Source organism: Oncorhynchus keta, unplaced genomic scaffold (genome assembly GCF_023373465.1).
Source record: "Oncorhynchus keta strain PuntledgeMale-10-30-2019 unplaced genomic scaffold, Oket_V2 Un_contig_6244_pilon_pilon, whole genome shotgun sequence".
Taxonomy (NCBI): domain Eukaryota; kingdom Metazoa; phylum Chordata; class Actinopteri; order Salmoniformes; family Salmonidae; genus Oncorhynchus; species Oncorhynchus keta.
Window position 1 is genome coordinate 1,150,384 of NW_026288751.1, and position 23,148 is coordinate 1,173,531.

Below are 23,148 nucleotides of genomic sequence, written 5' to 3' on the forward strand. Positions count from 1 at the left end.
GACTGTTTCTCTTTGCTTATTTGAGCTGCTTTTGCCATAACATGGACTTGGTCTTTTACCAAATAGAGCCATCTTCTGTATACCACCCCAGCCTTGTCACAACATAAGTGATTGGCTCAAACACATTAAGAAGGAAAGAAATTCCACAAATTAACTGTTAACAACACACGCACCGGTTAATTGAAATGCATTCCAGGTGACTACCTCACAATGCTGGTTGAGAGAATGCCAAGAGTGTGCAGAGCTGTCATCAAGGCAAAGGGTGGCGACATTGAAGAATCTCAAATATATTTTGATTTGTTTAACACTTTTTTGGTTACTACATGATTTCATATGTGTTATTTCATAGTTTTGATGTCTTCACTATTATTCTACCATATTTAAAATAGTACAAATAAAGAAAAACCCTGGAATGAGTAGGTGTGTCCAAACCTTTGACTGGTACTGTATGAAAAACATATTTTTTAAAAGAACTTTTAAATTCTAGACTGGATTTGTATGAAGGCAAGTAGAATATTGAATTTGGTTAGTGTTCACTGAACATCTAGACCGGTAGAGACAGTAGTGTCATGCTATAGTGATGTAATGATAAGTGATTAAGTCAGTTGGGTGATCTCCTGACCTCCATGATCTCCAGCAGGGCCTCAGTGACGGTCTCCAGGGAGGACAGGGCGAAGGTCTCCCTCTCGTAGGACCCGGGGGAGAAGGAGCGGTCGCGATAGCTGGAGCGGAAGGCGATGACCGCAGCAGACTTGACCTTACTGATGCCAAACAGCAGGTAGAACTTAGGCAGGGAGAACTCTGTCAGGCTCAGCCTCAGAACCTGCTTGGTCTCCTCTGCAAGAGAGAAACACACATGGGAATAGTTATCACTGAGTCTCAGCAAGGCTATACATCAAGAAAAAACTGCTTTCAAAACACTGAATCACCACGACACTGATCAACCCTCTGCCTTTTAATCATGTTCACTTCTCCCTATTTCTGTCTGTCCTCAGTCTACAGCCAGGGTGCCGTGTGTGTGTGGCTTCCTCACCGCTGAAGTTGAGCTGGGCGCAGGTACAGAGGGAGTGGATTATGTTGATGACCAGGCCGTGTGTGGAGGCTCGTAGGGACAGGGGACCGGTGGCCACCAGTAGTGTGACCACGTGGAACAGGTAGGGCAGGTGAGTGGCCACGTCCAGAGAGTTGTTGAAGGACAGCATGAGCATGTAACGGGCCAGGATGGCGATGTCATCCCACATCAGGTGCTGCTCCAGGGTGGGCGTGGGAGACAGACACGTCTTATCGATGATCTTACACATGCGGATGATCACCTGCCAGATAGACACGGGTCGGGGTTAAGGTTACATCAAAGGTCGGGTACGTTACCACATTTGACATCCTATCTATTATCTCTCCCTTCCACCCAAGGGAAAGAACAGGATGACTCAGGACTCTCATGTCACCTAGCATCTCTGGGAAGATCCCTTATCCCCCCTGTTTTTAAAGGTTACAGGCAGAACTGGGAATGCATAGAGTAATGCTTTATATCCCAGTCTGGTGTTGATCCATTGTACAATCACAATATCTAAACGTGTGTTCAGCTTTTTGCCTTGACATACGAGAGTAGATAAAAGAGACGTCACCCCGACACAGACTGGCCTTTGTATTCAGAGGCTTCCTTCCTCTTCCTGGCACTAGATCACATGATCAGCATTGTACATTGTTTTTATTATTTCACCTTTATTTAACCAAGTAGGCCAGTTGAGAATAAGTTCTCATTTCCAACTGCGACCTGGCAAGACTACTTCATTGGGCAATACATTAAACTCCCTCTTTCTTTCTGAGAAATCAGCTCAACAGTCAAAAGGAAATGATAAATAACGCAGACCACCAAATGACAGAAATAGTTGTGACACAAACAGCACTGTTGTTGAGAGGTACTGTGGTCATGACAACTGGAAGAGTTGTTCAATGTCAGCGTGCCAGGGTAGGCACATGGAAATGTGTCTGCCTGCATGTGCAGTTAGTGAGATTTAAAAACAGGCTTCATTCATACTGTAGGAGTACAAATACTAATCGGTAACAATATGTAATGTCATCTATAACATTGGATACTGTATTAGCTACTATTAATTCAGTGACATTACAAGATCACAACTTGCCATAAAGAAGTATAAGGACTGCATAGAACAGACTTCTCATGGCATTTGATAGGAAAACGGACATCCGGAAATCATTTATTCATCTGTAGAGGATCTGTATTGATGCTTGCAGCAGATATTCTTGTAGCAGATATCCTTGTCTAGACTCAAGTCACAAAATCAACCTTTGAAGGGAATAGCCTGTGAAGGGTTCAACCTGTGAAGGGAATAGCCACAGTAGTAATTCCTGAGGTGTATGTGTGTGTTGCTCACCTTGCTGGACACCAACTTGACGTTCCCTGAGGCCAGAGCCACAGCTGTATCGGCCATCACCTCAGCCTTGATGGATCCCAGGCCTCCTGTAGCGCTGGTCTTGATGAAGCTGTCCAACACCACATCCAACAGGTCCGTTATCTACAGAACAAGGATACAACAGGACCTCAGCTCAGAGACAAAATAAATTCCCCTCCATTACTAACTAGCGTATTTGTCTCAAGTCATTTCTATTTCAGAATGCCAGCATCTTTTTCAGTCAGACCACAACTTCCCGCTCTACACTAACACGCAAAGATATGTTTTTCATGATTTTCAGGTGGCGAGCATGATAACTGGTTGCGATCTGAAAAGTACAGGGATGCTGACAAAGAGAGTTATTATACCTACATAAGGGGATAAAACACTCTCATAATATCTGATAAGGCCTCTATAACATCCTGAACAGTGAGTCCACTGAATCCTTCAGCCATTTCCCAGATCCTAAATCAGCAGTAAAATAAAGCCAACAGCAGACTGGCCTGATGGACGAGTACTGTATGGCCTCAATAACAGCAGACTGGGCTGATGGACGAGTACTGTACGGCCTCAATAACAGCAGACTGGGCTGATGGACGAGTACTGTACGGCCTCAATAACAGCAGACTGGGCTGATGGACGAGTACTGTACGGCCTCAATAACAGCAGACTGGGCTGATGGACGAGTACTGTACGGCCTCAATAACAGCAGACTGGGCTGATGGACGAGTACTGTACGGCCTCAATAACAGCAGACTGGGCTGATGGACGAGTACTGTTCGGCCTCAATAACAGCAGACCGGGCTGATGGATGAGTACTGTACGGCCTCAATTAAAGCAGACTGGGCTGATGGACGAGTACTGTACGGCCTAAATAACAGCAGACTGGCCTGATGGATGAGTACTGTACAGCCTCAATAACAGCAGACTGGGCTGATGGACGAGTACTGTACGGCCTCAATAACAGCAGACTGGGCTGATGGACGAGTACTGTACGGCCTCAATAACAGCAGACTGGGCTGATGGACGAGTACTGTTCGGCCTCAATAACAGCAGACCGGGCTGATGGATGAGTACTGTACGGCCTCAATAACAGCAGACTGGGCTGATGGACGAGTACTGTACGGCCTCAATAACAGCAGACTGGCCTGATGGACGAGTACTGTACGGCCTCAATAACAGCAGACTGGCCTGATGGACGAGTACTGTACGGCCTCAATTAACAGCAGACTGGCCTGATGGACGAGTACTGTACGGCCTCAATAACAGCAGACTGGGCTGATGGACGAGTACTGTACGGCCTCAATAACAGCAGACCGGGCTGATGGACGAGTACTGTACGGCCTCAATTAAAGCAGACTGGGCTGATGGCCGAGTACTGTACGGCCTCAATAACAGCAGACTGGCCTGATGGATGAGTACTGTACAGCCTCAATAACAGCAGACTGGGCTGATGGACGAGTACTGTACGGCCTCAATAACAGCAGACCGGGCTGATGGATGAGTACTGTTCGGCCTCAATAACAGCAGACCGGGCTGATGGATGAGTACTGTTCGGCCTCAATAACAGCAGACCGGGCTGATGGATGAGTACTGTTCGGCCTCAATAACAGCAGACTGGGCTGATGGACGAGTACTGTACGGGCTCAATAACATCCAATATACTGGTTGGCTGATATATGGGCCAACACCCACACAGAGCCGAGAAGAGAGATCCCCACCTGTCCCAGACTACCCCAGATCTTAGCCTGGATAGAGGGGTACATCTGCTTCTCGTTGATGGTCATGGTGATGAGCTTGTCCAGGATGGCAGTGACCCGCTGGCGCTTGGCGTCGTCGTTGTGCTTACAGAACCTCACCAGGTTGAGCAGCCAGGGGGTCATGTACTCCAGACACAGGTGCTTCAGCTCAATACCTACACACATCAGAGAGGATGTTACAACGTGTGCGTGTGTGTGTGTGGAGGGCTGGAACAAGAATACTGACTGGATTTGCTGAAGCCAGAAATGCACTCCTCCAGGAACTCCAGGGTGAGGTGGGGTTCGTTGGCAGCCAGCGTCTTGCTGATGGACACTATGAAAAGCGTGTTGTTGGCAGGGATACACAGCCCTGAGGTCTCCAGCAACTGGCCTTCTATCTTCAGGTTGAAGGTGCAGGTTAAGGCACACAGCAGGTTGTAGGCTGCAGACCTGCACACAGCAGACCGAGAGAGAGAAGGAAGGAGAATAAAAAGGTAATTAGTTAGCATAATCCATGTATAATTCAAATATCCCTAAGAAGACTGTCAGCTCTCATAGTCCCACCAAAATCTAAACATGTATGACTATTTTCCTCAGCTGTGTCTGACCTGAGGCTGGGGTCAGAGCTGCCCAGGTTGAGCAGGGCGATGTTGAGCAGGGTGCCTGGCACGTCTTTGGGCCTGATCTTGGTGTGCTGGGGGATGGAGTCTGGCTGGGACAGCTCCCAGCGCGTCCTGATGTGGATGATGGAGTGGACGATGGCCTCACACTCCTGGTGCATGAAGGTGAGCGGTGTGCCCTGGTTGGCAATGGTCAGGGTGAACTGGTTCTCGTCCACCAGGCAGATCTCCTCGATCTCCGAGGCGTAGTAGATGTCATTCAGGAAGACCGACTGGCCCAGGACCCGGGTCCGCTCTGCTGACGTCACCTGGACCGCTGTGGAACCCACCTGGGTACAGAAACAGAGACATTGAGAGGGAGTTACTATGCTAGCTGGCACACAAAATGGTAACATTGTTCAAAAACGTTGACGCTCCTGACTCCAGACCACATATGCCTCCTGGGGACAATGATTCAATCTGTCTCAGCCATTCCTGTCATTCTTGTCTGTGTCTGACTTACTTTCAATGATGTCCCACAGCCCAAAGAATATGTAGGAAACACATTGCATTCTGAATCTACTGACTCCCTCATGTCCTAACCTTGATGGAGACCTTGGTATCCTTGTGGGCCAGTTTGAGGGCGTTGTGGAACACCTTGAGGTCCTCCTCCAGGGCTAGCGTGGCCGCCGGCAGCTTCTGCTGGTCAGGCTCCACGTGCTCCGCTAGCCGCGCTGGGGAGTCAATGAACAGCAGCTTCTTGCTCCCCTTCAGGCCTGTCAGCAACCTCTCGTGATACTTGGTGTACTCCCTCACCCACGTGTTGCAGTTGTAGATGTAGATGGCCGCCACATTCTCGTAGGCGAAGCCCGGGAACACCACGAACCACTTGGACAGGAAGTCGGTCTTGAAGCGGTTGCTGGGTCCGGCGTGGGTCAGGTCCACAACGATCTCATAGGGCTTGGCGTAGTAGGGCTTCAGGGTCAGCAGCACGTGGTAGATGAGGAGATCACCGTTGATCTGGCCAGTCTTAAATCTGGGAGGGAGAGGAGGGAGAGGGGGAGGCAGAAAGGGACATCACAGAAGCATTTTTAAGGCCTTGTAAATTGAATAGTGTGGGCTAATAAGCAGACAGCCAGCATGTGTTCACTTCCTCTCAGTGTGTTAACCATAGTACTACTGTTGTAGTGTACCATAGTACTACTGTTGTAGTGTACCATAGTACTACTGTTGTAGTGTACCATAGTACTACTGTTGTAGTGTACCATAGTACTACTGTTGTAGTGTACCATAGTACTACTGTTGTAGTGTACCATAGTACTACTGTTGTAGTGTACCATAGTACTACTGTTGTAGTGTACCATAGTACTACTGTTGTAGTGTACCATAGTACTACTGTTGTAGTGTACCATAGTACTACTGTTGTAGTGTACCATAGTACTACTGTTGTAGTGTACCATAGTACTACTGTTGTAGTGTACCATAGAGCTAACCATAGTACTACTGTTGTAGTGTACCATAGAGCTAACCATAGTACTACTGTTGTAGTGTACCATAGAGCTAACCATAGTACTACTGTACCATAGTGCTAACCTAACATAGTAGGCGTAAAAAGACACCTGATCGTAGTCTCCACATCTGTTTTTCAGGGGAAACAGAAATTTGGTTGAAAATATTGGATCCCTGAAAAATGGAAACATCCGCTTTCTCCTAATCCCGCGGAGAGTGCCATAGTGCTGCCCCTCTGAGTGACCAAGCTAAACATCACACAGGAAATCAAGTAACTAGGAGAAGTGAAGTGAGAAGTGAGAGAGGAACAGGAAACTGGTCATTACTGAATGAGCATGCTGACGTCGAGGGCGTCTTTCACACCTCTCTTCTCATAGGCATTTCTCATTTCTGAAACTGGTCACACATACGGCTGAGCTTTTTGAATCTCTGCCTGGATTCCCTCGTGTTAGGAAGTACCACACACAGACTGGTCAACTCCATCAAGGTAAGTGATGTCAAAATATTCAAAAAAATAAACTAAGTTTGAAAATAGTCTACCTTCACAGGGTGGATGGTACGGTGTTGAACTGAAGGATAAGTATCCCTGAGGGAAGTGTTTTTTTGTAGTGTATTATTTTGAGATCAAGGAGATTCAGTCTTGAGATTTTGTACATCATACACATAAATTATAAATTCCAGATTACATTGACCAAAATCGCTTGATTTAAATTTCTGGGAGATCATAAATAAAATTGTATTTGTCACAATGTGCCGAATACAACAGGTGTGTAGACCTTCCCGTGGAATGCTTACTTCCAAGCCCTTAAAACAACAATGCAGTTAAGAAAATATTTACTAAATGTTTGTTTTTTAAAATGAAGTAACACAATAAAAACAATAAATGAGGCCATATACAGGGGGTACCGAGTCAATGTGCGGGGTACAGGTTAGTCGAGGTCATTTGCACATGAAGGTAAGGGTAAAGTGACCATGTATAGATAATAAACAGAAGTAGCAGCAGTGTAAAAACAAAGGGAGTGGGGGTGTCAATGCAAATAGTCCGGGTGGCCATTTGATTCATTGTTCAGCAAAGGCAGTTTTTTAATTTTTTGTTAATTCTTTTTTTTTTTTATGTACTGGTGCAAATTGGAAGTGAATATTGATCATCAACTCTCAAATGCATTCTGGGCAAAACAAATGAATAAATAGTTTAACAAGAAAGCTAATTCAATTAATCAAGATATTTTAAATCTCAGATTAATACCAATCATCTTTGTCACTCAGATCTCAGACTGCTGATCAAATGGCATCAGACAGTATGGAAACTGACACTCACATGAAACCACAAAGGAACTCAATGTGTAAGAAAAAGCAGAACTTGAGATGCTATAATACTTACTGATGGTCACCAGTAAACCTCACTATGATCTCTTTTCCCCCTTTTCCCATAGAAATATGAATGGCTCCCAGGTCTGCCTCTTGCTGTACTGTGTGGTACTCATGGGAACATCAGTACTTGCTAATGACGGTAAAATGAAAAATGAAACTGAAAAGGGAGCTGGGGCTAACCATAACGCAACCATGGGACCTTCTGAAACTACACATTTAACACAATTTAACAGTTCAACACATTTTCAGTCAGAATCAACAACACCAGCTACCCTCAACACCAGAGAAACATCTGGAACCAATAGCCCAGTGAACACCAACAACACACCATCCAGAGCCAACACCAAACCTAGTGCCTACCCTCCACTTAAGGCCCAAACCAGCCCCACGTTCAGCCCCTGCCGCAGCTCTGACTTTCTGTTGGATAAGAAGGAGGCCACCATCCTGCTGATTGTGACAGGTGCCCTGGTGGTCCTGTGTGCCATCCTGCTAGTCTCCACAGTGGTGCTGTCATGCCATGTGTGCTGCCTGAAGCGCCAGCCCCGCATCAGCAGCCGCCCTACCCGCAGCAACATAGACCTGGTGAGTGGTACTGGGTACTGGGGCACTGGCCAGAGGACCAAGGAGAGGCCTGACTCTGAGCCCGGTGAGACCAGCCTGATGATGGCAGAGCTCAGACAGACCCAGGAGGGGGAGAACGGCAAGACAGACAAGGGGCAAGAAGAAAATAAGATGGCGAAAGATACACCCAAGAAGGAAAAGAAGGAAGCCACGGAAAATGGGGTGGCAGCAGCTGCAAACCCGAGCCAGGGGAGCCCAGTCCCTACCACCACCAAACAGCCTGCAGAGCCCTCTGACCCCACAGCCACAGCAGTCTCTCCCCAATCACAAGCCTCTAGCGATGTTGTTGTGGTGGTGGGGTGAGGGCTCTCACATGGTGACCTCCTCCTCTGACCTTGGACCAGAAACAAGCTCAAACCACTGGTCACTGTCCTCAGATGATGGGAACAGCACAGTTTTATACGACAGCTTCTATTGGCATGCTGTAAAGAGATTTGCTTTTGCACTGAGTGTTTGCTTAGAGTGATTGTGTGGTTTTGTATTTTATGCTCGCATTCTCATTCAAAACTTGAAATAATGAAATAATTACCATTATGACCATGTCTATACCAATTAATGTACCACAAGAAGTTAAATATCATGTGAATGTTTAATATTTGTATGAATTTGTATTTGTGTAACAAAAATAGTTATAAGTTAAAATGTATAGCCATCATCAGTGTCACTGATAAGAGGAAATGACTCCTGTTTGGTCTAGTGGTTGTATCACAGCTTGCTTGTTGTCACAATTCATCTGCCATTTCCCTCACTTCTCCATTTTTAGACATTCTAAATTCTGCAAAATGACAAAACAGAACCAACCAGCACTAAACTGTAGTATCAGCTTAAGTAGACCATTTAAAGGAACTGTTTAAGCCACAAACCTCTTCCAGAAACACTCCCACAATGTTTTCCTACAAGTCAACATCACTTCCTTGGTGTTTTCGAAACAGTAAAGAAGAGTTCAAATGTTTCTGCTCTAGCTTTATCTGCCCTTCCGTTTCCAAGCCTTTGAAACAATAAAGAATTAGGACACTTCCTGAGTGTTTCTCTGCTACAGTGTGTCTGAGAGACAGCTAATTGCATGTGAGTGTGCATGTGGATGAATTACAGAGAGGGGGAGAGCGAGGCTGGGCATTAGTAAGCAGTGTGTCTGTGAGGCAGTACCACCTGTTTTCACTGACCAGAGAGGGGAACTACAACAAAGCAGCATAATACCACATTCAAAACTGCTACACCGCCACTGATCCGTTTTATGTTCCCATCCTCTCTCTCAGATATTTATTCATCTACTTACGGCTGACAACATGATGAACGTGTGGATGTATTGCATGTCAAGTCTAAAACGGGTTGTCCGTGAAGAGGGCATAATACTGACTACTAACAATTTCAAACCAAAATCAAATGTTATCCATTACTGCAATACGTACAGGAGGTACATAACTATTATAGCAAAATATGAAGAACATCTTTGTGCCAGAAAATAAATTCCCTTCCGTGGTGCATTGAGTCAGTGGATTTTGATTGACAGTCCTAGCTAAATCCAGATACATGGAAAGAGGATGGTGTTGGGGGAGAGAGATATTGAAGACATTTCTTTGAATGATAGTGATTATGAAACATTGGAGTCAGCAGCCCTCCCCCCACACTCCTCGTCATCAGTAGCTAAGGGCCGCTCTGCACTGCATCCCTACTCCTCTCCTACACCCCTCCCACTTTCCCCTCTACCACACACACACACACACACACACACACACACACACACACACACACACAATGCAGAGCCTGCAGTGGATGCTGAAGCAGTAGGAGCTTATACCGTTTAATGCTACCTTCATCACTGGACCTAAGAGGGCAGACGAAGAGACATATACTCTTAATGGTCCATCCTTCAGAGGAAAACAAAAGGGATCAAGGACAAAACCAGGGGGAACAGAACAGTCTCAGAAGGTAGGAAAGAGGTAATTAAAAACAGTGAATGAGGGAAAAAAAAGAAAGAAAATCCCTCTTCAGCAAAGCAGCTGCCACTCCAGTGTTTTAGGAGACAGAGGATAGAAAGCAGCCTTGGGCTGAGGACCAGAGAGGAGAGAAGTGACTGGAATGCAACGATGAGGAAAAGGTGAGTCTATTCACACACACACACACACACACACACACACACACACCTCCCCCTCGGAATCCAAGACAAAAAAGCAACAATACACACACAAACATACATGACTATGATGCTACAGTAATTGAATCTTTGCACTGCTCCCTGTGCATCATTTCTCTGACTCCGCTTGCTGCGGGACTGGCCAGTGTCCCAGTCCTCTCCTTAGTCATTAACAAAACCAATCTATTCAGCACGTTCTAGTAGGAACAACTCCCTGCTCAGTAGCTGACGAACAGGCTAATTAACATCAGTGAAATAGGACAGCAGGGAAATCACACCTCAAGTGATGTACAAACATCTTCTAAAAAGGTATCCTCTACAGACTAATAGCCCAAGCCAATCTTTTCAAAACAGACAACAAGCCATTCTAGTCAAAGCATCACACTGCCCACTAGTCTGTTGCTAGGGAGGCTCCCTTCCTCAATAAATAGGACTGACTGTAGGGGTTAATGCCAAACGTTTAAACCCTACTCACATACTCTATTGTATGCATAAGAAGGCACATCTGGAGAAGGCACATCTGCAGCACTGTGACAAGATGTTAGGGAGCCACCATGGGGGGAGAAAGAGGGTGAGGGTGGAGCAGAACGGGAGAGAATGAGATCTTAACCGTTGTCTCCAGTGTGTTCAGCACAGCTCACTGCAGTAACACAGCCTCTCCTCCACTACTGGTGCAGAGAGGATAGTCTCAATCTGCATATCATTCACCGTGCTCTTTGTCTACTACCTCTGTGGACTATAAGCTTTTACTAATACATGTTACTGCTTTGATATGTAGCCTAGCTAATAGTGGGCTTGCTATCATGTTTGTAACTAATTTATCCAGGTGTTTCCCCTGTGTTTCAAGGCGTGTGCTACTGATGCCCCCCAGCGTCCCTCCCCACTGTGTGGCCGTGCTATGGCTGTTGATGCTGCTGGGTCTCCAGGCCCTGGCTGTCTGCCCCCCAATGTGCACCTGTAACCACAGCCACAGGGAGGTGGACTGTTCCTGGAGGGGCCTGAGGACTCTGCCCCTGGGCCTGCAGCACAACCTGCACTCCCTCAACCTGTCTCACAACCGCATCCACGACCTGGACGGCCAGCTGAGTACCTTTGTCCACCTCCGCACCCTGGACCTGTCCCACAACAGGCTGGTCCGCCTGCCCACCGCTCTGCCCAGAGCCCTGTGGGAGCTCCACATTGCAGCCAACGGCATCAACCTGCTGGACAAGAACGACACAGCCTACCAGTGGAACCTGCGGGTCCTCGACCTGTCCAATAACAAGCTGGAACGGGCTGTGTTCATCAACAACACCCTGACCAGCCTGCGCCTGCTCAACCTCAGCCACAACCGCTTCTGGACCGTGCCTACCAACATGCCTGCCAGCCTGGAGACAGTGGACCTTTCCCACAACTCCCTGGTGCAGATGCTGCCTGGCACTCTGGCACAGCTGTTCAGGCTGACCACCTTCTACCTGCACTCCAACCGCTTCTCCTCTGTGGGTCCCAGGGCCTTCAGCCAGCTGGGCAGCCTGCGGCTCCTCTCCCTGGGGGACAACCCCTGGGCCTGTGAGCACCAGACCAACATCACCCACCTGCTGGCCTGGCTCAAGCACACCTCCACCCGCGTGCTGGGCTGCCCCTGCCACACTCACTCTGTCTGTGGAGAGCATCCCCTGGCCAGGACTGGAGGGTGGCACTTTGCCTCCTACACTCAACCTCCCCTGGCTGCTGGTACTCAGGAGGAGCGGAGCCACCCTCCTCCTCCAGAGGCCCTCACCAGGTGGCCTTGGTACCTGTCCGAGTCTGCCCTGCTCAACACCCAGCTCCACAGCAGGAAAGCCCCAGGACGCCCCAGTGGATCAGAGGACCACGGCCTCTTCACAGACCAACACCAGTTCACCTCCACCCCTCTAGCCATTTCCACCCTGCCCACTGACAGGTCCCACACAGAAAACAGCTTGACAAGCACAGACGACCCCTTCCTAACAGACACTGGATTTACTACTGACAGCTTCTATACCACTGACAACCCCTCTACCATCACAAGGAGAACAGCCACCCTCCGCACCAGGAGTGTCAAGAGGCCTAACCAGGGTGGCTCCCCGGTACGAAACACCAGCCCAGCCCCCAGCCCCAGGTCTACACTCCCACTCCTACTGAACCTGTGGTTCTTCCTGACTCACACCCGGTATGTCCTCTGAAAATTGAAGGAAATGTCTGGAGTTGGAGTAATGTCCTTGTCAGACTTTGGACATACTCATTTGTGTGTGTTTGTGCAGTTGTATCATTAAACCAACTTTGTTGTTTTCTTCCATTTTGAATACTGTAAGACACTTAAATGAACTCTTCTGCATTACTTTAATCAATAACAATATACTGTATGACATGCACAGGCAGCATCCATATACACTAACACTACTACCACTATATGGCCAGTATCATTATTAGGATACTGAACAAATACTTTAGTACTCACTATCTGCATAACTCTGTTTTCATCATCAACTTTGAATACTCAAAGGTCCAAAGCAGCCATTTTTATCTCAATATCAAATCATTTCTGGATAATAATTAAAAACCTTAGAGTGATTATTATTTATTATATTATTGTTTTCAATTAAATTGTTCAAAAATAGCTTCTAAGCAAAGAGCAATTTCTCAAGCAAGAATGACTGCCCCCTCTCATTGAGCCTCGTGCGCTTCAGGCATTGTTAGCAGAAAACAGGATCCCCCATTATAGCGAACAGAAAAATTGTCATCTTCGTGGTCAATCTTTGTGTAAATAAAAAAAGTTTTGAAGACAAAACGTGGTTCCAGTAATTGCTTCTAATACACCAGATGTAGGTCTTTGAAGCAATTATTTTAAAATCGCACACAGAAGGATAATTTAGTTGCTAATGGCAGCTGGCAGTACCCTGGTGGTCCTTCAATTCAACTTGAGTTAATCAATGAGAGCGCTATTGAGTCTTCACATAGGATATATATATCCTCACACACACACACACATTGATTCTTTCACAACAATTTAGAGGCTATGACCGTAACTCAGCAGCAGGTGGCACCATACTGTACCTTTATGTTTCCTACTGGCACCACAGCAGGCTACATCACTCAATCACATCCACAAATACTTGTGTGAGTGTATGTGTATGTGTATGTGTATGTGTATGTGTATGTGTATGTGTATGTGTGTGTGTGTGTGTGAGAGAGAGAGAGAGTTCACCCGCGTGTGAGAAAGAGTGAGAGAATGTTGATGGGCGGATCTCCACTAGAGACTTGGAAACAAACAGTTTTGTGATTTTCCATGGGTACAGCGAAACAGAAACACCGGCCACCCCCGTTGTGGTGAGTTGCCAATGCCTACAGTCAACTATAATGATGTCATTAGCCAGGTGCCATAAAATACCTCCTCCCAAACGGTTGGCTCTTCACAAATCATCACCACTGAAGCTGAGAGGGTTTACGTCATAATATCCGGTAAGTGGCAGATCTTTGAATGGTGTTGGTGGTTCCGTTGTTGTTATAATTGGTCAGATGTTTATTGAGATCAATTTGCTGGCATTCATCGATCAAATCAGTTTACTAAGGTTAACTTATTTAGAATACTAGAATACAGCTTTAAAATGGATAACAGCTCATGAGAAATGTAGTAGATTTACAAATGAAAGAGTGTAAAAAAATGCTGTTCTACCTGGCATGCTGGTGACTGTGGCATGTTGGTTGTCTTATGTCTACATTGGCAGTTTGACCACAGAAAGAGAATGCATGTTCGTAGTGGTGTGCTGCAAATGGTTGTGATGGCCATTGTCTTCCTGGCTCAACATGGGACTGTGATCGGAGCCAACAGCACCAATTCCACGGGCAGCAGCACCAACTCCTCTCCCCCACTCTTCTCTCTGTGGGGGATTGGCCTCATGCTCCTGGCTCTGTCCCCCACTCTCCTGCAGCAGATAGCTACTCTCTGATGGCAGCAAGGCAGCTGTATTCACCATGCACTCCCTCAATCTGGGATGTCCAACTATGCTTTAACTACATATATTCTCACCCTAAGGAAGACCACGATGACCTGTACACCTTGGACACTTTCTAAAAAACCTTTTGTTATCTACTAAAATAAAATATAGTACACATGTTAAAACTACTATGTTTCTGAATAAATGCATCATAATAAAGTGAACACAGCGTTCTGTGACTTTCTGTTGAAATGTGACAGTCTGCAGGCCTCACCTGCGTGTGATGTAGTAGAAGACAGGGTTGCCGTTCTTGGAGGTGCCAGCCTGGTAGAAGATGTTGAGGGTCTTCAGGGCTTTGAACTCATCTTTCTCATGTACCTGGTGTCTGAGGGAGCAGGAGCAGGATCAAGACAGGGAAATACTTTCAGAGTACCACTAAAACAACCTCTGCCTCAGATGCTTTCATATCCTGTTTTATGAGACTGCTTTGTGAGATCTACAGGTAACTGCCGAAATAAAGGAAATGCTTGAGTAAATAAGGGATACAAAGTACACTGAGTGTACAAAACATTATGGACACCTGTTCCTTCATTGACAGACTGACCAGGTGAATCCAGGTGAAAGCTATGATCCCTTATTGATGTCACTTGTTAATACCTTGTTAGTTCTGAGGGCAAAAGGAGGGGGGAGCAACTCAATATTAGGATGGTGTTATTAATGTTTGGACACTCAGTGTATATTAAAAGCAGGTGCTTCCACACAGGTGTGGATCCTGAGTAAATTAAGCAATTAACATCCAATGCTTAGGGTATAAAAACGCCTACCCATGTATAAAAACGCCCAGCTGCCCATTATTTTGGCTACTGTGACTAGAAGAGATCTCAGTGACTTTGAAAGAGGGGTCTCAAAGGAGCATAGGGAGGTTAAAGTGTGTGTGTGTGTGTGTGTGTGTGTGTGTGTGTGTGTGTGTGTGTGTGTGTGTGTGTGTGTGTGTGTGTTTTGGTCCCCACAAGGATAGTAAAACATGTGTGTCTCAAGTCCCCAGATCTCAACCCAATCTTCTCCCAATTATGGGAAATTCTAGAGCGGCGCCTGAGACAGATTTTACACCTCCATCAACAAAACAACAAATTAAGGAATTTCTCAAGGAAGAACGGTGCCACATCTCACCAATAGAGTTCCAGACACATGTAGAATCTATGTGCATTGAAGCTGTTCTGGCCCAATGCCCTATTAAGCCACTATGTTGGCATTTCCTTTGTTTGGGCAGTTACCTGTATGTAATTAATAGTAACTTGATGTATGTACCTTGTCATAAACTCCTCGAACTTGGAGCTGGTGAGGTTGAGGCTGGACCAGTGGGTGTCAGCCACAGGTTTGTGCTCTGGGGGCCCCAGGTAGGCCAGGAGGGTGGCCATCTTGTCAAAAGGTCGTCTTCCCACTGCTTTATGATCCCTGATGAAGAACAACAACGTTAGGAATAATCTACTCTTTGATACACATCTGCCACATGCAGAAAGTACAGAGGTCTACAGTAGTATCAAACACCACCTCCTGTGAGATGGGCCGTTGTTTATTCTAGAGATCTGGGTTGTGTGAAACATCTTACTTATCTCTTGTAACAGCTAAGCCATACATGTTCCATTCTGCCCACTCACCTGTTGCTAGAAAGGTACTGTCCTATCTTTTCCTGGTTGTTCCACAGCAGCCGGTGCAGGGCCAGAACGTTGCCATCACTGATGAAGGACAGGCTGTGGTTGACTGAGTCACTGGCAGGGCAGTCTGATGCGATGTCCAGGAAAAACCTACAACACATGGGTCAAAGGAACAAGATTTATCTACACCTGCTAGGGTAATTAGTATCAGGTGAAAACATCCAATACATATCAATGTATTCTCAGAGAGGTAAGATATCGTTACGTTATCATACCTTCTAGCTGCATCAAAGTTGCTTTTGACAAAGTCATTAAAAGGCCTCATGTGCTCCTCTTTGGTGAATACAACATGGTTGGCAATGCTCTGCTGGATCTGTAAAAGAACATTCAAACCATATTAACAACAAGGCCAGATCCTCAAATATAATATAGCATATTATTAAGACATATCAGCTTTGTATACATGTGGCCTGGGTGTCCTGTCCTCTTACCTTGGACATGAGCTTAAGGCCCCTCTCAATCCTGGGAGGAGGTTTCTTATCCAGAATGCCTGCCTCATAGGGAGACACTATGGCAGGGTTGATGAAACGGAGGAACATGGCACTGCCCACCGCCCCTATGCTGTTCTGGGGGAAACGCTGGCTGACCACCTGTGTGTGAGGGTGTTGGAGGGATGGTAACAACATTGTTAGAGAGAGGGAGAGGAGGCGAGGACATGGGTTGGAGAAGATAGAAGGGTAGAAAGACTGCAGTGAGGAGAGTGGGGAGGGAGACAAAGTATTCCACAGTCTAGAGGACAAAATGGCCACATCATCACCTCCAAACCACATTCACAACGCTAGGCCCGCTTCAAAACTGAGTTAAGAGATTAAAAGGAAAGCAAGGTACCTGGGAATCTTGAAAAGGGGGAGAGGAGAATCTTAGACCAGTCCTAACTACTAGGGTAGACGTGATACTGTACGCTTCTGAAAAAACACTGGGCGATGTTCAATTAAATCAATGTCCTAAATTGATCAAACGCTCTGCATGTCCGCATATGAAAATGGTATCACTTGTAACACACGTGTGTTTTAAAAGGGATATTGCAGCAGTGGAATTACTAGGCTGTAAGATAATGCAACCTCATGAAGTCTTATTTCATTGCTGCTGGAATAAGACAAGCTGTCATTAATGACCTGCAGTATTAGAGTGATTTGAAAGGTCAGCCAATTAATTACCAGGCCTCCACAGCTTACCCAGTGCCACCAACACAGGATATTTACCGCTAGCAATTTTGACCATCATGCCAATATGACATCATGGATGGATGCACAACAATAGGCTGCAGATTTCAGATATGGTAAATGCAGGATAGAGAACTGAAGGTGTGGAGGTATTTCTGCACTGCGAAACTTAGCTAGTAATGAATTTCAGAGAAAGCCTCAGGACTTCACAAGAGTTACACATTCCATGAGAGCTTTCAAAAAAGTGGAGTGGATCCCAGGATCCTGAGTCGCACAGCACAACTATGTGCCAAAGGGCTCCTTGACCATCTGCAACATGAGCCCGTTATCGTCGACCGCCAAACTCCTTTCAACACCACGTTTAGTTTTTTGCCCTAGCATAATAGAGCTGATTCAAAATGATAAAAGCTTGATGATTAGTGAGTTACTTGAATCAGATGTGTAGTGCTAGGGCAAACAGAAAGTGTACCTTTGGGGTTACCAGGACAGAGTTTGGGAAATCCTGGGTTTGGTTAAGGGTTCTCGAAAACAGGATTTTGAATAGGAATACATTTTTTGGTTCCCACAAGGAGAGTAAAACAAATGTGTATGTGTCAAGTCACCAGATCTCAACCCAATTGAACACTTCTGGGAGATTCTGCAGTGGTGCCTGAGACATTGTTTTCCATCGACAACAACAAAACACCAAATGATGGAAATGATCATGGAAGAATGGTGTCGCTTCCCTCCAATAGAGTTCCAGACAGTTGTAGAACCTATGCCAAGGTGCATTGATGCTATTCTGGTGGCTCGTATTTTGCCCAACACCCTTAGTTCCAAATTCCATGAGAGGTTTCAAAAAAGCGGTGTGGATCCCAGGATCCTGAGTCGCATAGCACAACTATGTGCCAAAGTGCTCCTTGACCATCTGCAACATGAGCCCGTTGTCATCGACCCCCAAACTCCTTTCAACACCAACCAGTAACAGCAGTGCAGTTTCACCAGTGCCAAGAGTTTGTTTGTGGTGAGCGTACATTAAAATCCATATTAACTCATTTGAAAGTAAAAGTATTAGTAGTGGGATTTCAGGTGAGGATTGTAAGGAGGACAGGAGTATAAAGTAGTTTAAGGTGATAGAACAGCAAGAGGGTGAATGACCTTCCCTTTCTTTCAACAGTGGTCAGGGAGAACATTCTCTGAACTTACTGCTTTTTTGCTTTCCTTTTTCTCTTTAACTGTGGCTTTATTCAGTAGAGAGTGGCAAGTTGCCTACAGAACAGAGATGGGCACAAAAAAGGTCACGGCAAACACACACACCACAAACATGCACTGCACAAATACTTCTACATTCATATACAGACACCGCACAAAAGTGCAAACCTTACCTTTTGATGTACATTTACCTAGTTCATAAAAACCACCCTGACATTATGTGAAAACATAATGGTGGCAATTACAGAAAAAGTTAAAATCTTCAAATAAATGGAACCCTGTATGTTAAGATGGGGGTTTACAGACTGTAGAGTGGGTTGGATGGAGTTGACAGTTGAGGTGTGCAGTCTAATATGTACCTGGAACAGGCAGTGACAGACACTGCGCAGCTGAGGGGGGAACTCTGTGGAGGAGTTGATGATGGCCAGGAAGAAGCGGTTGGTGATTTGCAGCAGGTTCCTCTGGTTCTCCTCCAGGATCTCACTCTGCTCCAGCCTGCAGCCGGAGACATGTAACCAGCCAGTCAAAACCAGAGACAGCAAGAGAGCATCGGACAATGCTTCCATGTTGCAAAAATGCATCTAAGATGGTAGGGAGGGGGCTGCCTTGGTTTAAATAGTACAGCTGGAAAACAAAGTGGGTGAATGAGTGAATGTGTTGTGTCTGAGGGGTCAGGGTACCTGGTGGGGTCCACCTCGAAGCTGATGAGCTGCCACTCTGGGGCAGTGATGACCCCTCTGAGAAGAGGCTCTAGAAGCTTCTGCAGGTATGTGGCACCATACACCTGAAAACAGCAGAGAGGTGGATACACAAACACACAAACTCAAAACTAACATTATAGAAAGCAGGCACCATGCTTATTTGAAAGCCAAAGACCACACACAGTTGAAGTCGGGAAGTTTACATACACCTTAGCCAAATTCATTTAAACTCAGTTTTTCACATGTTCTGACATTTAACCCTTGTAAAAATGTCCCGTCTTAGGACAGTTATGATCACCACTTTATTTTAAGAAGGTGAAATGTCAGAATAGTAGTAGAGAGAATGATTTCTTTCAGCTTTTATTTCTTTCCTCACATTCCCAGTGGGTCAGAAGTTTACATACACTCATTAGAATTTGGTAGCATTGCCTTTAAATTGGTTATCTTTGGACAACCATTTTGGGTAGCCTTCCACAAGCTTCCCACAATAAGTTGGGTGAATTTTGTCCCATTCCTCCTGACAGAGCTGGTGTAACTGAGTCAGGTTTGTAGGCCTCCTTGCTCACACACGCTTTTTCAATTCTGCCCAGAAATGTTCTATGGGATTTAGGTCAGGGCTTTGTGATGGCTACTCCAATACCGTGACTTTGTTGTCCTCAATAAGCCATTTTGCCACAACTTTTGAAGTATGCTTGGGGTCACTGTCCATTTGGAAGACCCATTTGCGACCAAGCTTTAACTTCCTGACTGATGTCTTGAGATGCTGCTTCAGTATATCCACATTTTACTTCCTCATAATGTCATCTATTTTGTGAAGTCCACCAGTCCCTCCTGCAGCAAAGCACCCCCACAACATGATGCTGAAAGCCCCGTGCTTCACAGTTGGGATGGTGTTCTTTGGCTTGTGAGCCTCCCCCTTTTTCCTCCAAACATAAAGATTGTCATTATGGCCAAACAGTTCTATTTTTGTTTCTTCAGACCAGAGGATATTTCTTCAAAAACTACAATCTTTGTCCCCATGTGCAGTTGCAAACCGTAGTCTGGCTTTCTTATGGCGGTTTTGGAGCAGTGGCTTCTTCCTTGCTGAGTGGCCTTTCAGGTTGTGTCGATATAAGACTTGTTTTACTGTGGATATAGATACTTTTGTACCTGTTTCCTCCAGCATCATCACAAGGTTCTTTGCTGTTGTTCTGGGATTAAGTTGCACTTTTCGCATCAAAGTATGTTCAGAACGCGTCTCCTTCCTGAGCGGTATGACGGCTGTGTGGTCCCATGGCGTTTATACTTGCGTACTATTGTTTGTACAGATGAAAGTGGTACCTTCAGGTGTTTGGAAATTGCTCCCAAGGATGAACCAGACTTGGAGGTCTACAATTTATTTTCTGAGGTCTTGGCTGATTTCTTTAGGTTTTCCCATGATGTCAAGCAAAGAGGCACTGAGTTTGAAGGTAGGCCTTGAAATACATCCACAGGTACACCGCCAATTCACTCAGATTATGTCAATTAACCTATCAGAAGCTTCTAAAGCCATGACATAATTTTCTGGAATTTTCCAAGCTGTTTAAAGGCACAGTCAACTTAGTGCATGTAAACTTCTGACCCACTGGAATTGTGATGCAGTGAATTATAAGTGAAATAATCTGTCTGGAAACAATTTTTGGAAAAATTACTTGTGTCATGCACAAAGTAAATGTCCTAACCAACTTGCCAAAACTATTGTTAATGAACAAGACATTTGTGGAGAAAACAAGTTTTAATGTCTCTAACCTAAATGTATGTAAACTTCTGAATTCAACTGTAGTGTGTCATATCCTTTGTCAGAGATAGGGGTATTTTGCATCGTAAAAAGGTTTGTCCACATTTTCATGTCATGTTGTGTACCTTAAAGCAGAAGGTCATGATTTTACTGGCCAGACTGTTTCCTCTGAAAAGTGTCTGCATGGAGTCAGCCAGCTCCACCTCCTTGGAGAACATGTTCCACAGCAGCTGATAGAGGAGGTGGCGTGAGTCAAACAGAGTCACCAGCACCCGCGCCAGCTCATCCTGACAAGAGAAAATTATTGTTACTGACACAGCTCACAGTCTGACACCTACAATCTACGCAACACTGGCGCATTCATTCATATTCATACCTCAACAATCTCAGTGTGGTACAGTGGTGTAATATAAGCTAAAACAGTGTGAAAACTATTTGCTTTAAAAGTTATTCCATTTTCACCCCCAGGTGTAATATAAATGTAAAGATTTCAGGTCCCAGAGAAAGGACAGTGGGTGGTGAATAGCCTACATACCCATTGGGAGCAGGGCACTACGTTGGCCAGAGCCATGGCAATAGGCAGCTCTCCCTGGTCTCCCATCATGGTGACCAGCTCCACCAGCCTCTCAAACCGGTCAGCAAGCACCGTCTCTGCCAGTGTGTCAAACTCTGTCCCCTGCTGCAGGATCTTAGTCAGCACCTCCATGAAGGTGGCCCGCGTCTGCAGGTCCTTATGGTAGCCCAGACCTACACACACAGAAAGAGAGAGACATGTATTGTAATCTTATCTAAGTGTGACAAGAGGAAAGAACATTGACCATGGGCAAGTATTGTTTTAACGACCCTACACTAATGATGAATTAGATGTAATCAACAGAGATCCAATTAAAGCCACATTCACTATTACATCTAATTTCGCATGTTAAGCACTTTAAACATGAAGCAGCCAACCAAAGAGTGAGCCTAAGCCTCATTCCTGATAAGTTGATATGTTAGGTTTCCAGACTGACCAATTGAGTGCATGAGGCCACTGTCCACGTTGGCGTTGAGAAGGTTGGACATGGCCAGTACGGTGCAGTGTCTGAGGGAGGCCAGACGTCGAGACATGCCCCTCTTCCTCCCTGCCACCTGCTGCCCATCATCCTCCACCTCACTGCAGTCATTCAGCAGGTTCATGAACAGGGTGAAGTACCTGGGAGGAGAAGGAGAAAGATATTCTACTCATTATCTTTTAGAACATTTTATGACGTAAGACACATTGCATAAGTAATGAACTTCAATAGTAACAGTGAGTAAAGAGAGGATAGCTGACGTACTTGAGGAAGAGCTGGGACTTGGCCTCCATCAGTTCCACTCCGTCTCCCTCCTCAGGCTGCAGGGGCAGGCCAGCTAGTAGAGACACCACCGCCTCCATACTGGCCTGGTCCAGGTCCCTGTATATCACACACAGCAAAGCATAGTTCAGGGGTTAGAGGTCAGATCAAATCACATTTTACATTTCAAAGTCTAAACCTGTTGTTTACGAAGTAACAGTGAAATGCTTACTTCACAACAACGCAGAATACAATAAAAAAATTACAAAGAAAGTAACATGAGGAATAAATACACAATGAGCAATGATAGCTTGGCTATATACATGGGGTAGCAGTACCGAGTCTATGTGGAGGGGTACTAGGAAATTGAGGTATGTACATACTGTATAGGCAGGGGTAAAGTGACTAGGCAACAGGATAGATAATAGAGAGTAGCAGCAGCGTGTGTGTGTGTATATATATAGTGCCTTGCGAAAGTATTCGGCCCCCTTGAACTTTGCGACCTTTTCCCACATTTCAGGCTTCAAACAAAGATATAAAACTATTTTTTTTTGTGAAGAATCAACAACAAGTGGGACACAATCAGGAAGTTGAACGACATTTATTGGATTTTTCAGTTTTTGATTTGTTAAAAAATTTTTGATTTGTTAAAAAAGAAATATCCAATAAATGTCGTTCCACTTCATGATTGTGTCCCACTTGTTGTTGATTCTTCACAAAAAAATACAGTTTTATATACTTATGTTTGAAGCCTGAAATGTGGCAAAAGGTCGCAAAGTTCAAGGGGGCCGAATACTTTCGCAAGGCACTGTATATCTGATTGAGTGTACAAGTGTGTGGGTAGAGTCCAGTGTGTGTGCATAGAGTCAAAGGGTCAATGCTGATAGTCCGGGTAGCCATTTGGTTAATTTAGTACAGGTAGCCATTTGGTTAATTTAGTACAGGTAGCTATTTGGTTAATTTAGTACAGGCAGCTAGTCGGTTAAC

General features: G+C 45.5%; 3 protein-coding genes and 1 long non-coding RNA gene across 5 annotated transcripts in view; 3 read left to right on the top strand and 1 right to left on the bottom strand.

Moving 5' to 3' along the window:
• LOC118391349 (neurofibromin-like) overlaps nucleotides 1–23,148 on the bottom strand; it is a 70,561-nt gene that overhangs the window by 14,688 nt on the left and 32,725 nt on the right. The window contains exons 24-42 of the mRNA XM_035782670.2: nucleotides 22,165–22,281; nucleotides 21,859–22,040; nucleotides 21,384–21,595; nucleotides 20,974–21,135; nucleotides 19,072–19,175; nucleotides 18,751–18,886; nucleotides 18,386–18,448; nucleotides 16,469–16,627; nucleotides 16,253–16,350; nucleotides 15,981–16,127; nucleotides 15,631–15,777; nucleotides 14,597–14,707; nucleotides 5,356–5,788; nucleotides 4,762–5,102; nucleotides 4,401–4,603; nucleotides 4,136–4,329; nucleotides 2,397–2,537; nucleotides 1,034–1,313; nucleotides 623–837 (exon numbers count right to left, since the gene is read on the bottom strand). Of these exons, the coding sequence (XP_035638563.1) occupies nucleotides 623–837; nucleotides 1,034–1,313; nucleotides 2,397–2,537; nucleotides 4,136–4,329; nucleotides 4,401–4,603; nucleotides 4,762–5,102; nucleotides 5,356–5,788; nucleotides 14,597–14,707; nucleotides 15,631–15,777; nucleotides 15,981–16,127; nucleotides 16,253–16,350; nucleotides 16,469–16,627; nucleotides 18,386–18,448; nucleotides 18,751–18,886; nucleotides 19,072–19,175; nucleotides 20,974–21,135; nucleotides 21,384–21,595; nucleotides 21,859–22,040; nucleotides 22,165–22,281 (3,445 nt within the window). The remainder of the gene's footprint in view (nucleotides 1–622; nucleotides 838–1,033; nucleotides 1,314–2,396; nucleotides 2,538–4,135; nucleotides 4,330–4,400; nucleotides 4,604–4,761; nucleotides 5,103–5,355; nucleotides 5,789–14,596; nucleotides 14,708–15,630; nucleotides 15,778–15,980; nucleotides 16,128–16,252; nucleotides 16,351–16,468; nucleotides 16,628–18,385; nucleotides 18,449–18,750; nucleotides 18,887–19,071; nucleotides 19,176–20,973; nucleotides 21,136–21,383; nucleotides 21,596–21,858; nucleotides 22,041–22,164; nucleotides 22,282–23,148) is intronic.
• Nucleotides 6,581–9,270, top strand: LOC118391351 (uncharacterized). 2 transcript variants are annotated; one of them, XM_035782673.2, is made up of 3 exons: nucleotides 6,606–6,748; nucleotides 7,528–7,604; nucleotides 7,695–9,270. In XM_035782673.2, the coding sequence occupies exon 3, from the start codon at nucleotides 7,699–7,701 to the stop codon at nucleotides 8,554–8,556; it is 858 nt and encodes a 285-aa protein (XP_035638566.1). In that variant the 5' UTR covers nucleotides 6,606–6,748; nucleotides 7,528–7,604; nucleotides 7,695–7,698; the 3' UTR covers nucleotides 8,557–9,270. The 2 variants fall into 2 exon arrangements, with proteins under 2 accessions (XP_035638565.1, XP_035638566.1); XM_035782672.2 differs by lacking the exon at nucleotides 7,528–7,604 and having other exon boundaries at nucleotides 6,581–6,748.
• Nucleotides 10,031–13,449, top strand: LOC118391350 (oligodendrocyte-myelin glycoprotein-like). Its single transcript, XM_035782671.2, has 2 exons — nucleotides 10,031–10,351; nucleotides 11,235–13,449. The coding sequence occupies exons 1-2, from the start codon at nucleotides 10,341–10,343 to the stop codon at nucleotides 12,568–12,570; spliced, it is 1,347 nt and encodes a 448-aa protein (XP_035638564.1). The 5' UTR covers nucleotides 10,031–10,340; the 3' UTR covers nucleotides 12,571–13,449.
• LOC118391352 (uncharacterized) lies at nucleotides 13,550–14,546 on the top strand. The gene is made up of 2 exons (XR_004827121.2): nucleotides 13,550–13,846; nucleotides 14,113–14,546. It is a non-coding gene; the product is annotated as an uncharacterized LOC118391352 (long non-coding RNA).